The 16,094-nt window shown below is 40.0% G+C and overlaps 1 protein-coding gene across 2 annotated transcripts in view; it reads left to right on the plus strand.

Moving 5' to 3' along the window:
* SLC12A1 (solute carrier family 12 member 1) overlaps nt 1–16,094 on the plus strand; it is a 99,054-nt gene that overhangs the window by 14,939 nt on the left and 68,021 nt on the right. The window contains exons 4-8 of one of the 2 annotated variants that reach the window (XM_029950992.1): nt 2,883–2,978; nt 5,324–5,463; nt 6,767–6,877; nt 8,757–8,868; nt 10,962–11,089. In XM_029950992.1, coding sequence (XP_029806852.1) covers nt 2,883–2,978; nt 5,324–5,463; nt 6,767–6,877; nt 8,757–8,868; nt 10,962–11,089 — 587 coding nt within the window. Of the gene's footprint in view, nt 1–2,882; nt 2,979–3,477; nt 3,574–5,323; nt 5,464–6,766; nt 6,878–8,756; nt 8,869–10,961; nt 11,090–16,094 lie in introns of both variants that reach the window. The other variant, XM_029950991.1, reaches the window with a different exon arrangement.

Consider the following 16,094-nt stretch of genomic DNA (forward strand, 5'->3'; position numbering starts at 1 on the left):
ATTATTGGGAAAATAGAAGCAAAGGTAAAATAAGGGTACAAAGATAATAGTGGAAGTAGGTTTAATGTCCTGAAGTGCAAACTATTTAGTTCTGTACAGTTGCTGGGGTGAGTTAAACATTTGATATCAAATACCTTCAAAACAAAATCAAAAGCAAAATACTGTGCACAAGATAGGAAAAAGTTACTTGTAGGAGTGCAAAGAACTGAGGCCACATGGTGATGTAGAGGTAATATGTACTAAAGGATCCCTGCAATAGATTGAAAGAATTTAGTGCAACTATTTCATGCAACTCCAAACCTTAAAGAATCTGTAGGGGCCAAAGCAATATGGTCCAAGTTTGTATCTCATGCCTATAGTTAGCCTCCTCCTACTGCACTTCAAACTGTAAAATAGCCTACACACTTTTTTTAGAGCTAGGATACAGCTGGGAGCATCAAGAGAGGCAACCTTCAATACCTTGTTTCCATTTCTATCTGTCCTTCATTTTCTGTCCTTCATTTCCTTCCACTTCCGCTTTTCCCAGGGCCTGGCCAGAGAGATCACAGTCTCTCTCAGATGACTACTGTTCTAATTATCTCTGGAACAAGAGTGCTTGCCAACAACAATTATGAAGTATCCATTTTACGTAGGGGAGCATATGTAGGCAAGAACATTCTCACTAGAGCCAGGGTGATTTCGGTGCCTGTGACCCTAAACTTCTTTCTTAACAGCGGCAAGAGAAAAACAATCAAAAATTTATTAACATGTGCATCATGGGTCCACATAAGAATACTCAGCAATGAGTAACTCAATGGAGTGGTTAGAACTTGGGCCTACATAGCATCTTTTTAAAAAAGCTTTATTAATGTTTATTTATTTTCAAGAGGAAGAGACAGAGTGTGAGTGGGGGAGGGGCAGAGAGAGAGGGAGACACAGAATCCGAAGCAGGCTCCAGGTTCTGAGCTGTCAGCACAGAGCCCGACTCGGGGTTCAAACTCACAAACCGTGAGATCATGACCTGAGCTGAAGTTGGATGCTTAACCGACTGAGCCACCCAGATGCCCCTGGCATACATAGCATCTTAACAAGAGAACGATATGTTCTTAGAGAAGTGACGAGACAAAGGAAAAGGACTGAGCTTCTAGGGTAGCAGGCTGTGGAAAGGCAGATACATGAGGGAACTAATGGAAATTAAGTCAAGGCTGTTATATAGGGACTTAACAGTGCGGTTCCAGTTGGTACGGATCTAAAATTATCTCTGATGATGAACTTCTGTCCTTCCTTGTATAGAGGAAAGTAGAGACACCTTTACAGATTTATGTCTTGTTTTCAGGCAAATAGGGGGAGGTAGCCGCTTTTTTCCTCTGTTGCCTTTAGCTCAAAATATTCTTTATTCGAAAGTGGTACAATTGGGGGTGGCATATTCTGCTACCCTTCAGTATCCTCCTGACTGTGCTTCCTGAAGCTGAAGGCAGACTTGTCTTTCTCTGGATTCTGGTTTATTTCTCTCTCCTCCTTATAATCACTGACCTTCTGCACCATAAGATCCTTCAGGACAGATTTTTCATTTCATTTTATTTGTTCCTTGCGTTTCTCATGCTACTTGATCCATGGTTGGATGTATAGTGGGCTTGCAGTAAGCAACAGCTGCTATAAGTATCGCGGACACAATCGAAAGGCAGTGCTACTGATCACATGCTGTGTTCTATGCGCTATGTTTGCCACCTTGCACATGATTCTTTCAAATCTCATTGCCGGTTTTAGCTCAGAAAATAAGTGCCTTGCCAGTAAGTGAACATAGTTCAGTTTGCTTCTTTCTACTTTACTTATCTGCCAAATAAACAGTTTGCTACATTGCATGTAATTTTCCACTCCTACACAACAAAACGTATATAAAAAGACAATTATCTGCAGAGGTGAACATTTACTCTCTAGTTATAAAGGCAGCTTGGACTCATCGGCCAATTATTATGTTACGAGCTGTCTAGAACTGCACAAGAAGTGGGGTTCACCCTAAATGTTGACCCGCCATTGTTGTTCCTTTGCGGGCAGTTCTCACTGCACATCTGAGCTCTTCCGTTTCTAGGCTCTCTTTTTACTACAGGCAGAAAACTTATAAGCTAAGCATGTACTCTGGTGATTTCCAGGCCGACTTGTTAATTCAGATGTGGTCCTCTGTTGATTACCCTAGATTTGCTGGCTTTTATGTAAACGATCTAATGGATTGTTGCACTGTTTAATTGCCTTTATTTTTCCTCTCTCAACTGAGGTCTTGGTGTGATTATCATCGGCTTAGCCGTGACAGTGACTGGTATCACTGGTTTATCCACCTCTGCTATTGCCACAAATGGATATGTCAGAGGAGGTAATTAAGCTTGTGACCCGCACGATCGTTTGTAAGGTAAAGGCAACACGGGCTCAGATAGTTCACCACTGACCTTTCTGGAGTGTTGGCAAAGGTAATCCAAGTTGGCTTCTTTTTTTTTCTCCTCCAGGCAAGAGAGATGCGAGAAAAATGAGGAAGGATTTAACCTTTGTCAACCCCCCAACTTTCTCATTCAGGTTCCTCTCAAGCAAGAGAGAAGGTCAAATGTCATGTTTTCTCGTTTCACAGCCAGGGTAGTTTCTCTCCCAGGACGCCAGCAGAAGTCCCCTTTTCCTTTCCGGGGCCGCATTTTAGATTGTGTTCACTTTTGGAAACCATCCTTCATCATAATGAGCAGGCCTCCGACTTGATCTTTATGCCAGGCCAACCAGGATCTCCTGAGCACAGAGGAACTCCACTGGGGCCCAGGCGTGGACGTGCAAACTTAAATTCAAGGCCGTTTGTAGTTTGCAGCAACAGGGAATCCAAGTCAGAGAAGTAAAATGTAACATCTTCTATCTTTCATTGCTAACAGGTCTTGGAGTTCTCATTATTCTTCTTTCCACCATGGTAACTTCTATTACTGGGTTGTCGACTTCTGCAATAGCAACTAACGGGTTTGTTCGTGGAGGTAACGTGTCTAAGCTATCTAAGCCCTCATCACTTGCTCCGGGTAGGCAAAATGTGTGTATACTCCTTTTTGACTGAAACAAGCAAGTAGCCCAGCGCTCTTGATGGCTGGTGGACTAAGTCAGCTGGATGCCGAAGGAAACATAAGGTGCTGTGAGTGCAGTCCTGGTGCACGCTGGTCCGTGGTGGGATCGTCTCTAACGGATCTCTCTGGCACATTGCAGCTCATGGTTTCCAGATGCTCAGAATTCTGTGGGTGAATGTTTTCTTTTTCAGGCTAGGCTGCCGTACGTCTGGCTGGGGTCTCCTGGGAAATGATTCCTGGACACGGCTTCAACTTAAAGTTTAGTACATTTCAGGTGCTTCCTAGACCTTCACGGAATGGGATCTTCTAGAACATTTCAGGGTTTTCGTGGGGAGACGGATCATTCTGTGACAAGATTCAGACTGCTCCCTCCAGAAGTACTGGAGCCAAACACATTTCTTGGGGGATTTTGCAGGTCTTGGAGTCATCATCATTGGCCTGAGTGTGGTAGTGACGACACTCACAGGTATTTCTATGTCTGCCATTTGCACAAATGGAGTAGTAAGAGGAGGTAAGCCAATTCCTTTACTTATGACGGCAAGCTCGGTTACAGAGTAATGTCCAGAGTCGGTTTAATGCTGGAAGTAAAATCTGCATCTAAATAATTAATCCCCAAAGGGTGAAAACAAAACGAACTAGCCCAAATTTGAACATCAAGGCAAAGTTCTCTCAACTGAAATTAAGAGACCTCTGGAAGAAGGTTTTCTTTCACCCATTTCCTGTGATTAAACATGTTTACAGAGAGTGGCTTCTTTCTATGCTCTAGAAAGAAGGCATAGATAGTTACAGTAAAACACGCGGTCGCTTTGTGCCTTGGACGAGCCCAGCGGGCGCTGTCAGGCCCGCTCAGCACCCCAGCTGACACTCCCCACTTAGCCCTCAGTCGTCACCCCCACACTACGCTCCCAGGGGCCAACAGGCCTGAGAAGATCATTAAAAAGAAGATAGAAACTAACAAACACAACAAGGAGTTACTTTTAAACCATCCAGGAATATGCAGGCTGAGGCAGAAGATGAAGCAGTGAGGCTTATTGCTGTTCTAATTCCTGCCTTCCCCCTCCCATTCTGTTTGGCTCCGGGGACCTCTGCTTGGGCACCTTATCCAGGTGTTCCTTGCAGGGCCCTCTAAGAGCCCCCTCCCTCCCACAAATACACCTGCTCTCACAGCTTCCCCTGCTAGTCTGTCGCTTTAACCAAGCCTACGTGCCCGGCCAGCTAACTCATCTAATGTAATCTGGACAAAGGAAATAATGCTGCACCCAGATAACTGGTTACATTTCTGAAAAGAGCTTTGACCCTTTAACTCAAAGGAGTTACCACAGCGGAGGAAATTCCTTTTCTGCAAAAGATAGTTGTGTTTTGTTTTGAGATATGTTTGTTCAGTGTCATCCCCCTCCCAATCCTCTCCACCTCTATGACTACCTTACTGTAGGAAGCCATTGATTTACTATGATCTGTGGTAACACCTAGCTATCTAGGCCTCTCAACATCTCGTCTTTTTTACCTGCTCTCAGTACCCTCTGGAAGTTAGCCAGTCCAGCTCAGGCTTTCCCGCGCACATAGGTTCATGGCCATATATAGAACTACCTTATTCAAGGTCCAAAGAAAAAGCCATTATTCCAGGCCCTCTCTATCTGTCCTCCCATTTGCCACTCCATACACATGTGGGTATTTGGCAATAATCATGCCTTCTTGAACTAAACACACAGAGAGTCAATTCTGATTTATAGAGTAGATAATACAAAGCTATACATTATAGAGTAGATAATACAAATACTATAAAGGTAGTTTTTTTTAATGCAGCAAATACATACCAGAAAATTATACCAGAAAGGAAGTTAGCATAGCAATGATAAACTTCTCCTGCATCATTTTCTGCCTAGGGCTGCCTGTTCCTGGAAATTCCAAATATAACATTTTACCTTGGTTACATTATTGATTTGAACTCACCAGTGAATATTTTTTAAAGGCAAAGCATTTTATTTTAGTAAAGTTTGCTGTATTCTTATTTGTGACATTTGTATACAATTAGATTTCAATAAATCAGAATTTACCTAGTAAGGATATTCTACTATGTTCTAGTACAGTTCTCAGAATACAAGAAAAGGCTAAATTATTCATTAAAGTGATACAAGATTCCTACAATTATTAAGAAGATGCAATATTTTCATTAGAATAAAAATTAGTCAAAATTATGTGGTCATATACTCTAAATCCCTTAGCAGTTCCTCAAAGTAAAGCATGTTCATTTTTTATTTTAGGTGGGGCCTACTATCTTATTTCCAGAAGCTTAGGGCCCGAGTTCGGTGGATCTATAGGCTTGATCTTTGCTTTTGCCAATGCAGTGGCTGTTGCTATGTATGTGGTGGGATTTGCTGAAACAGTGGTAGATCTTCTTAAGGTAATTAAAAGTTTTTCTTTTCTTCAGCCAAGTAAGATAATTCGGTTCAATTTGCCTTTTCAGGGCACTAGGGGATATTGTTATGGCAAGATGAGAGGAAATAGATTTATTCTGTAGAATGTGGAAGTTGGATATAGAGGATGGAGCTCTAGGCTTGGCATCAGAACTGGCTTGGAATCCCGGCTCTCTGATTTATCGGCTGAGAGATTCTGGGCTGGTCCCTCTATTGATCTAAACCTGGTATCTCAAATCTGTCATATGGGCTAAATAATACTGTTCTATGTCTTTAATAAAAATGTACAGAACAAATGACATTATATACGTGAAATACTGTGTAAAATATGAAACAGAAGTTAAATGATAAGCATCACTATCAGTAGCAATATTACTATTATGGTTATAGATCTCCAAAAGGGAAAGAAAGTTCAAATATTTGAACAACTCACTGCAGAAAACGAAGCATTTCCTAGTTTAGGTGCTCGATCTAGACAATATGTACATGAGCATGTTAATTACTGGTATGTGAACTAACTTCTAGTCCTCCTTTTATGGAAGTGATAGCATTCACTGAATTCAGTTAATAACAGGACCTTTATCTGAAAATTAAATGAATAAATGAGTGCATTATATAGTTCATAAGGTATGTGATCTTCAAGAAGTGCATTATCTGGTTTCTGTAGTTATTTAATTGAATGAAACTCCTTTTTTTTAATGTTTTTAATAAATTTATTTTTGAGAGAGAGAAAGAGACAGTGTGAGCAGGGGAGGGTCAGAGAGAGAGAGGGAGACACAGAATCCAAAGACAGGCTCCAGGCTCTGAGCTAGCTGTCAGCACAGAGCCTGATGCGGGGCTTGAACCCACGAACCGTGAGCTCATGACCTGAGCCAAAGCTGGACGCTCAACTGACTGAGCCACCCAGGCACCCCTAATGAAACTTATTTTCTAATATTCACATTGTAAACCACTCATTTTTATTTCTCTAAGATTCCCCTTGATACACAAAAATAACCAGTTGTTCTTTTGAAAGAAAACATTATATTTATATGTGCCCATACTTATCTTAGTGCTACAATTGCTTTGCAAGCTGTGACTAGAGTGAGCATCTAGAATTTCCAAACTTGGCTACCACCAGCCTATTATTATAGGACAAAATAATGCTAATCTCAGATCTAGGAGCGCTTCATTTTTCTATTATCCTATATGGCTCCAGACATGACTGGACAGTAGCTCTTCTATAATAAGACATACAAGCCAAAAAAGCTCCATTTCTAACCATTTTAGTGATTTTTGTTGTTGTTCCAGGAGAGCAATTCAATGATGGTGGATCCAACCAATGACATCCGGATAATAGGCTCCATCACAGTGGTGATTCTTTTAGGAATTTCAGTAGCTGGAATGGAATGGGAAGCAAAGGTGATTTTCTCAAAAATCGTGTTATCAACTACTGCCGCTCAGGTCTTGGCCAAATTGCGGGAATAGAACAAACCCCATATTCAAAAGGAATTGCCATTATTACTTGCTATGGAAAAAACTGCGGGTTAACACTGGGAAGAGCACCGAGCCCTCGGAACATGAGGTCCGGGCCGTCACAACTCACAGCTCATGTGTCACATGATTGGGCCTGCACTTTGTCCATCTTTATACTGTTGTCATGGACATAGATACCAACGTAGCTGCCATTTTCACCACAGACCCCTTATGATCATAGCAATGGTACATGCGGGAAAGCTGTGTCTCCTAGTCACACCGCTGGTATCCCAGCTGGCATTTCAAGCTTACTGGGGCTGAAGCCCAAAGGAAATGGCAAGTGTGATGGGAGAAGGTAATAGAGGCAGAAACTACCATTCTCCTCAGAGACACAGTAGTACAGGAGCAAATTTGAGGGCATCATAGGCCCTTGAACTAGAGAATATCTGGATTTAACTAGTAGTAATACCGGTAGTAAATTTCTGAATGACAGGAGCATGTATTTTACCTGATTTCTAAATCTCTACAGTGACTGGTATAATTGAAACTGGTCAGAAGTGCCTGGAAATGCAATATGCAGACCTCAAGAAGTCACCAGAGATAGAAAGGTGGCCAAAGTCACCCCCCTACAATAAGGCAATAGGAAATGTTCCCATATGGCATTTATTTGTAGGTTATGCATTCACATATCAAGCAAAAATTAATTAAATGCTTATTGTGTGCTGGGCTTATTAATGCTGGGCATTCTGCTAGGCTGGAATGTTTTGTTGTGACCAAAACAGGCACAGTCGTGGGCCTAATTGAGCATATGGTCTGTGGGGATAGGAGTAAATACAAAAAGGTAAGTTGTGAAAGTGCTATAAAGGAACTAAACAGGGCACTGAGATAGAAAATAAGGGAATCTACTTACAATGACTTTATTCCCTGAGGGAGGCAATGTAGTTTCATAGCAGTGGAGGGTAGATTTAAAGCTCTAGCTCTGTTGTCAGAGCACTTGGATTTGAAAATGGTTTACATCTGTGTGACCTTCTCTGTGCCTCAGTTTCTTTATCTTTAAAATGATGATAAAAGGATTACATACTTCATACAGTTATTGGTGGTATTAGCTATCTGAAAGAATATGGGTAAAATTAAATCTATCTCTGTATTGTAAGCCCTCAGTGAATGTTAGCTGTTATTATTTAGATTCAGTGATCAAGAAAGTCTTATCCAAAGAGGTAACTAAGACTTAAAGGATGAGAAGACAGAAATAGTTATGCAAAGAATTCCCTGCAGAGGGAACCGCATATGGGAATGCCAAGCCAAGACTCTTGAAATGTCAGCAGGGGGAGAGGGGGATAAAGAAAGACAATTTGATTGGTCAGCCTTGCAAATTGCTTGTGCTGAGCATACACTGGTGACCTAACATCAGAGGCATGTGGCATCACAGGAACTCCATGAAGCATTATGTTGTCATACTCCTGTTGCATTTAGCCCTGGGAAAGGGCAGGAGGAATCCATAGGCATACTGTCTAGAAAAGAAATAAACTCTCTCGGTGATAAAACTTTGGGCTCCATTTATATTCCCAAGGACACTGCAGCAAGTTACCACATAGTACTTGTAATATTTTTGAAATGTCACCTTCAAGTGCCCAAGCACATGTGCCTATTGAAAATGTAACGGCTACACCCAGGTCCAATGTAGTGTTTCCAATAAGGATAAACTATTGTCTATTGTGTTCATCAAAATAACCAAATAGGGTCTTTCTTCAGTGGGCATTACATTTATAATTACGTAAAAAGTTAAATGAATCTAAGTTGGCCTCCTTTTACTTTGCCGTTCCAGGCTCAAGTGATACTTCTGGTCATTCTTCTCATTGCTATTGCAAACTTCTTTATTGGAACTGTCATCCCATCCAACAATGAGAAGAAGTCCAGAGGTTTCTTTAACTACCAAGGTACGTGTGACAAAGTAGTTGCTTTGCAATCTGTGATTCTCCCCTGCCCAGCTCCATCACCATCCTTGCGTTCCCCACTTCAGCCATTAGAATCCCAGTGCAATCCAGGGAAGAGCCTGGGGTTGGATTCAAGAAATTCACAGTGAGTCTCAACCCTGCTACTTGACAGCTAGACCGGACACCTAGTATGTTTGGGTCTCAAATTTCCCTGCTCTAGTGGGGCTGATAACAATAACTTCCTGAGGGGATTTTTGAGAAGTAAATAAGGTAGTGGAGGCAAAAGTGCTTTGAAAGCCTTCAAGTGTTGGACAAATTGTTGTCACTATCAAATAGAAAAAGAATTGTATAAGCAAGGAAAGAGGACATCATTCAGACAGTTTGCTCAACCACTGAGAGCACTAAAGTCAAACATAGTCTTTCTTCTGCTATACTTTTTAAAAATATTTTATCCTTTTAAACTTTGTAAATGTTTATTTTTGAGAGAGAAAGAGACAGAGACAGAGCATGAGTGGGGGAGGGGCAGAGAGAGAGGGAACTAGAATCCTGAGCAGACTCCAGGCACTGAAGTGTCAGCACAGAATCTGACACAGGACTTGAACTCACAGACTGTGAGAACATGACCTGAGCTGAAGTTGGACGCCCAATGGACTGAGCTACCCAGGTGCCTTGTAAGATTTTATTTTCACGCAATCTCTATGCCCAACATGGGGCTTGAACTCACAACCCTGAGATCAAACGTCACATGTTTCATGGACTGAGCCAGCCAGGTGCCCCCTTCTAAACTTTTTTGTACCTTGCTTATCTCTAGTATTATCTAATTAAGCATCCCTGTGAGATTTTCAAGCATAAAAGATTATAGGAGTTGGTGTATCATCCTGAGGGAATTCCACTAAGCATGAAATTCTACTCCACCTATGCACATCTTCCTAGCTTTCTATGCTAACTTACTCAAGAACCCACCACTGAGATTTAAAAAAATACTTCTTTTCATTATTTACCAGTATTTGTTTCCTTTAGGTGTCACATCACCTCTTTCTTCCTGATTCTGTTTCTTTCTAAAGTTTGTCTTGTTTGCTTTGCCTGTTAACATCCTTTCCTTTCTATTCCTTTCCCTCCTTCTAGAACCTGCTGTATATTTTCTGAGTCCTTCTAGCTCCTGCTGTATTTTTTCTGACGACTCAAATTCTCTTTCCTTGTTTTTCCATCAGGCCAGATTCTTTTGTTCACCTTCTTCCTCCTTCCTTTTTCTGTTTTTCTCCTGCATTGTTTCTTTCTCATTTAAATAATTTGCTGATACCTCATGGGATATACTATGTTATAACCAAGACTCTCCACTATATTATTCTTCTGTATATAAGAATTTAAGATCTAGGGGCACCTGGGTGACTCGGTTGAGCATCCGACTTCAGCTCAGGTCATGATCTCACAGTTTGTGGGTTCGAGCCCCACGTCAGGTTCTGTGCTGACAGCTAGCTCAGCCTGGAGCCTGCTTCAGATTCTGTACCTCCCTCTCTCTCTGACCCTCCCCTGCTCATGCTATCTCTCTCAGTCTCTCAAAAATAAATAAAAACATTAAAAAAATTTAAAAATTTAAGATCTAATTTCTGGGAGGAGGGAATGGGGAAGGTAAACATAAGTAGCAAAATCATAAGCTAGTTTCACCCAGAGGCTCTCCTACAATTAAAAAAAAAGCACAGAAAAGCTGTGTGTTGATTAGAGTGTTAATGCATGGAAGAAAGTAGTTGTGTATGTAGGGCAGTGTACTGTGTGGTATAGTTGCAAATATGCCAGTATAGTCATGAGAAAAATTCTCCATTTCCCCCTTTTCCAATCTTCTAGATTCAAAAGTCAGGAGGCTTGGGTCTCTTTTGGCACAGAAGTTTATCAGAGATATCTATGTTCTAGAGATCTACAACCTTGACTCTTGGCAAATATGAACATGAGGTTTGGCAGGAGTACTCCAACATCTCCAAGTTCATTCCATTTAAAATGGAGGGAAACATTTACATGAGACATAGATAGAAGCTAAAGGTAACCAATCTCCTACTCTGTAAAGAAAGTCTACATGATAATTTTCTTTACTTGTGTTGCAGCATCAATATTTGCGGAAAACTTTGGGCCAAGCTTCACAAAAGGTCAAGGCTTCTTCTCTGTCTTTGCCATTTTTTTCCCGGCAGCTACTGGGATTCTTGCTGGTGCCAATATCTCAGGAGATTTGGAGGTATGTTGCGTCCTCTGCTTTTGTGGTCCTGGGAAGTGGTGGTGACATTGGTGAGCAGCATGAGCTATAGAGGTCAAAGTGACCATAGTTCTCCAAAAATTTTAAAACCAAAATTTCTGTAAGGGTCCCCAGTTATTTAAAACTTCTCTTTTAGTGCCAAAATTTAATGCCAGACCATCCTATTTCAGATACTCCTGCCAAAAGTCTTAATGACATCAGAAGGCTTGAGTATATTGATATCTCTAACATTTCCAACAAAATGAATATAGCTCAGGGAAAAAGATATCAGAACCAGCCCTTCTCTTTTAAGCATGTAATGACAAACAACACATAACATTCAGGAAAAAGCACCTACCCCCACCAAATCACTTTATTAACGAAGATTTATTTATTAAATTCCATGATCTATATATTCATTCATTTAATCAGTATTTATTTAGCACTCCATTCATATTATTTTATGTCAAGTACCATAAGGAGCATTATGTTAGAATATTGGTTTGAATGTTTTATAAAATACTGATAGCAGTGACCTAAACAATATAGGAGTTATTTTTTCTAGTGGATAAAAATGTGAGCTCATAGGTCATGCAGTGGAATAAGAAAAATCTTCTCCAAAAGGTAGCCCAGGACCCCAGATGGTCTCTCCTGTTTTTAACATTTCATCAGGCTTTGCTCTCAGCGGCAAAATCCAAGATGACTGGTCACTTCGAAGATCTTGTTCCAGCCCATAGGAAGAGAAGTAAGGAAGTAGAGGGCAAGCATTTCCTGGACCTTGCATGTATTACCTCTGCTGACATTTCATTGGTCAGAATTTAGTCTCTGTGACCTTACCCACCTGCAAGGAAGGCTGGGAAATGTAGTCTCTAGCTGGGCAGCCATGTGCTTGGAATTTTAGGGACTTCTAGTATTCAAAGGAGGAAGATGAGAATGGATGTTAGGGGGATAGTAAACAGTTTCTACCAATACAAAAAAGAAGACAACACAGGTTTTAACTCAATTAGTTTTAATTCAACTTTGGAAGGCAAGAAGTATTTGCAAGAGCCATCAAGAGATATGTATAAATGAAAACCATATATATTGTCTAAATAAATTGTGAAAAAGACATAGTAATCAAATAATTATTAAGTCCAGTATGGTTTCCTTAAGGATATAACTTTTAAGTGTCAACTTAGAGCAAAAGCTAAATAGTTACTATTGGTGAGAAAATGTAAGGGTATTCCAGGTAGACAAGACAAATAACAGTCAGGCCTGGAGAAAATGGAAACAGTAAGGAGTCTTTCACAGTTTGACTGGAGAAGCTCAGATGAGGCCAAATGGCCTTATAATGCAAGAGGACGTGGCTGTTGGTGGAACCTAAGCAAGAGGTGTTTGCCCTAGAATATAACTATGTGATAATGGGGACCTTGCCTTTGGTTATATTTATTGCTGTATCCTCAGGTTTCAATAAATGTTTATTGAGTGAATGAATAAGGGCATTTAGATTTATCATATTAGGGACCACAGTGTCATGGTCAGTTCTTGAACTGAGAAAAGGCATAAAATAGATAGGCCGAGGCTCAGAAAATTAAGAAACTTGTTCAAAATGATTCAAGTAGTATCACTCTTAAAGAAGTTGAGCAATAGATGTTGAGATTCCAGTTTCTCAGATGTGGAAAAGTATCAGAGATTACTAACGTAAAATTCTGCAACTATAAGCACATATGTTTTCTTAAGTTTATTTATTTTGAGAGAGAGAGAATGAATGAATGAATGCAAGCGGAGGAGAGGGAGAGAAAGAGGGAGAGAGAATCTCAAACTTACAGAGCCCAAAGCAGGGCTTGAACTCACAGACTGTGAGATCATGAGCTGAGCCCATATCAAGAGTTGGAGGCTTACCCAACTGTGCCACCTAGGGACCCCTGAAAGCACATATTTTTATTTATTTATTTTAAAATTTACATCCAAGTTAATAGGCATATAGTGCAACAATGAATTCAGGAGTAGATTCCTTAATGCCCCTTACTCATTTAGCCTCTTCCCCATCCCACAACCCCTCCAATAACCTTCTATTTGTTCTCCATATTTAAGAGTCTCTTATGTTTTGTCCCCTTCTCTGTTTTTATATTATTTTTTGCTTCCCCTCCCTTATGTTCATCTGTTTTGTATCTTAAAGTCTTCATATGAGTGAAGTCATATGATATTTGTCTTTCTTTGACTAATTTTGCTTAGCATAATACCCTCTAATTCCATCCACGTAGTTGCAAAAGGCAAGATTTCATTCTTTTTGATTGCCAAGTAATACTCCAGTGTGTGTGTGTGTGTGTGTGTGTGTGTATCACATCTTCTTTATCCATTCATTCATCAATGGACATTTCAACTCTTCCCATACTTTGGCTATTGTTCATTGTGCTGCTATAGACATTGGGGAGCATGTGACCCTTTGAAACAGCACACCTGTATCCCTTGGATAAATACCTCATGGTGCAATTGCTGGGTCGTAGGATAGTTCTATATTTAATTTTTTGAGGGCCTCTGTACTATTTTTCAGAGTGGCTACACCAGTTTGCATTCCCACCAGCAATGCAAAAGAGATTCTCTTTCTCCACATTCTTGCCAACATCTGTTGATGCCTGAGTTGTTAATGTTAGCCGTTCTGACAAGTGTGAGGTAGTATCTCATTGTAGTTTTGATCTGTATTTCCCTGATGATGGGTGACATTGAGCATTTATTCATGTCTATTGGCCATCTGTTGGATGTTTTCTTTGGAGAAGTGTCTATTCATGTCTTTTGCCCATTTCTTCACTAAAATATTTGCTTTTTGGATTGTTTGATGAGTTATTTATAGATTTCAGATACTAACCCTTTATCTGATGTGTCCTTGGCAAAAATCTTCTTCCATTCCATTGGTTGCCTTTTAGTTTTGCTGATTGTTGCCTTCCCTGTGAAGCTTTTTATTTTGATGAGGTCCCAACAGTTCATTTTTGCTTCTGTTTGCCTTGCCTCTGGAGACGTGTTGATTAAGAAGTTGCTACGGCCGAGAACAAAGAGGTATTTGACTGCTTCCTCCTCAAGGATTTTGGTGGCTTTCTGTCTCACACTTAGGCCTTTCATTCCTTTTGAGTTTATTTTGTGTATGGTGTAAGAAAGTGGTCCAGGTTCTTTTTTCTGCATGTTGCTTTCCATTTTACCAGCACCACTTCCTGAAGAGACTGTCTTTATTCCATTGGATATTCTTTCCTGCTTTGTCAGAGATCAGTTGGCCATATATTTGTGGGTCCATTTCTGAGTTCTCTATTCTGTCCATTGATCTGAGTGTCTGTTTTTATGCAAGTACCATACTGTCTTGATGATTACAGCTTTGTAATACAGCTTGAAATGCGAAATTGTGATGTTTCTGGTTTGGTTTTATTTTTCAGGATTGCTTTGGCTATTTGGGGTCTTTTCTGGTTCCATACATATTTTAGGATTGTTTGTTCTAGCTCCGTGAAGAATGCTGGTTTTAATTTGATAAGTATTTTGTTGGATATGTAGATTGCTTTGAGTACTATTGACATTTTAACAATACTTGTTCTTCCTATCCAGGAGCATGGAATATTTTTTCTTTTGTGTGTGTGTGTGTCTTCTTCAATTTCTTTCATAAGCTTTCTCTAGTGTTCAGTATATAGCTTTTCCACTGCTTTGTTTAGATTTATTCCTAGGTATTTTATGGTTTTTCATGCAGTTGGAAATGGGACCAATTCCTTGATTTCTCTTTCTGTTGCTTCATTATTGATGTATAGGAATGCAAACGATTTCTGTGCATTGATTTTTTTTTTTTAAATCCTGCCACTATACTAAATTCCTGGATCAGTTCTAGCAGTTTTTTGGTGGAGTCTTTGGGTTTTCTATATAGAGTATCATGTCATCTGCAAAGAGTGAAAGTTTGACCTCCTCCTGTCCAACTTGGATGCTTGTATTTCTTTGCCTTGTCTATTGCTGAGGCTAGGACTTCCCGTACTATGTTGAATAACAGTGGTGAGAGTGGACATCCCTGTGTTGTTCCTGACCTTAGGGGGGAGCTCTCAGTTATTCCCCACTGAGGATGATGTTAGCGTTGGGACTTTCATATAAGGCTTTTATGATTTCGAGGTGTGATCCTTCTACCCCTACTGTCTTGAGGGTTTTTATCAAGAAAGGATGCTGTATTTTGTCAAATGCTTTCTCTGCATCCAGTGAGACAATCATGGGGCCCTTGTCCTTTCTTTTATTGATATGATGAATCACATTGATTGTTTTGTGAATATTGAACCAGCCCGGCATCCCAGGTATAAATCCCACTTGGTTGTGGTGAATAATATCTTTAATGTATTGTTGGATCCAGTTGGCTAATATCTTGTTGAGGATTTTTGCACCGTGTTCATCAGGGAAATTTGTCTATAGTTCTCCTTTTCAGTGGGGTCTTTGGTTTTGGAATCAAGGTAATGGTGGTTTCATAGAAAGAGTTTGGAAATTTTCCTTCCATTTCTATTTTTTGGAACAGCTTCAAGAGAATAGGTGTTAACTCTTGTTTAAATGTTTGGTAGAATTCCCATGGAAAGCCGTCTGGCCCTGGACTTGTTTTTTGGGAGATTTTTGATTACTAATTCGATTTCATTACTGGTTTTGTGTTTCTTCCGGTTTCAGTTTTGGAAGTTTATATATATATATATCTAGGAATTTGTCCATTTCTTCCAGATGGCCCATTTTATTGGCATGTAATTGCTCATAATATTCTCTTATTATTGTTTGTATTTCAGCTGTGTTGGTTGTGATCTCTCCTCTTTCATACTTGATTTTATTTATTTGGGTCCTTTCCTTTTTCTTTTTGATCAAACTGTCTTTATCAATTTTGTCAATTCTTTCAAAGAATTAGCTTGTTTTCATTGATCTGTTTTACCTTTTTTGTTGTTGTTGTTTTGATAGCATTGATTTCTGCTTAAATCTTTATTATTTCTTGTCTTCTGCTGGTTTTGTATTTTATTTGCTGTTCTTTCCCCAGCTCTTT

Source organism: Suricata suricatta, chromosome 9 (assembly GCF_006229205.1).
Source record: "Suricata suricatta isolate VVHF042 chromosome 9, meerkat_22Aug2017_6uvM2_HiC, whole genome shotgun sequence".
NCBI classification, from domain to species: Eukaryota; Metazoa; Chordata; class Mammalia; order Carnivora; family Herpestidae; genus Suricata; species Suricata suricatta.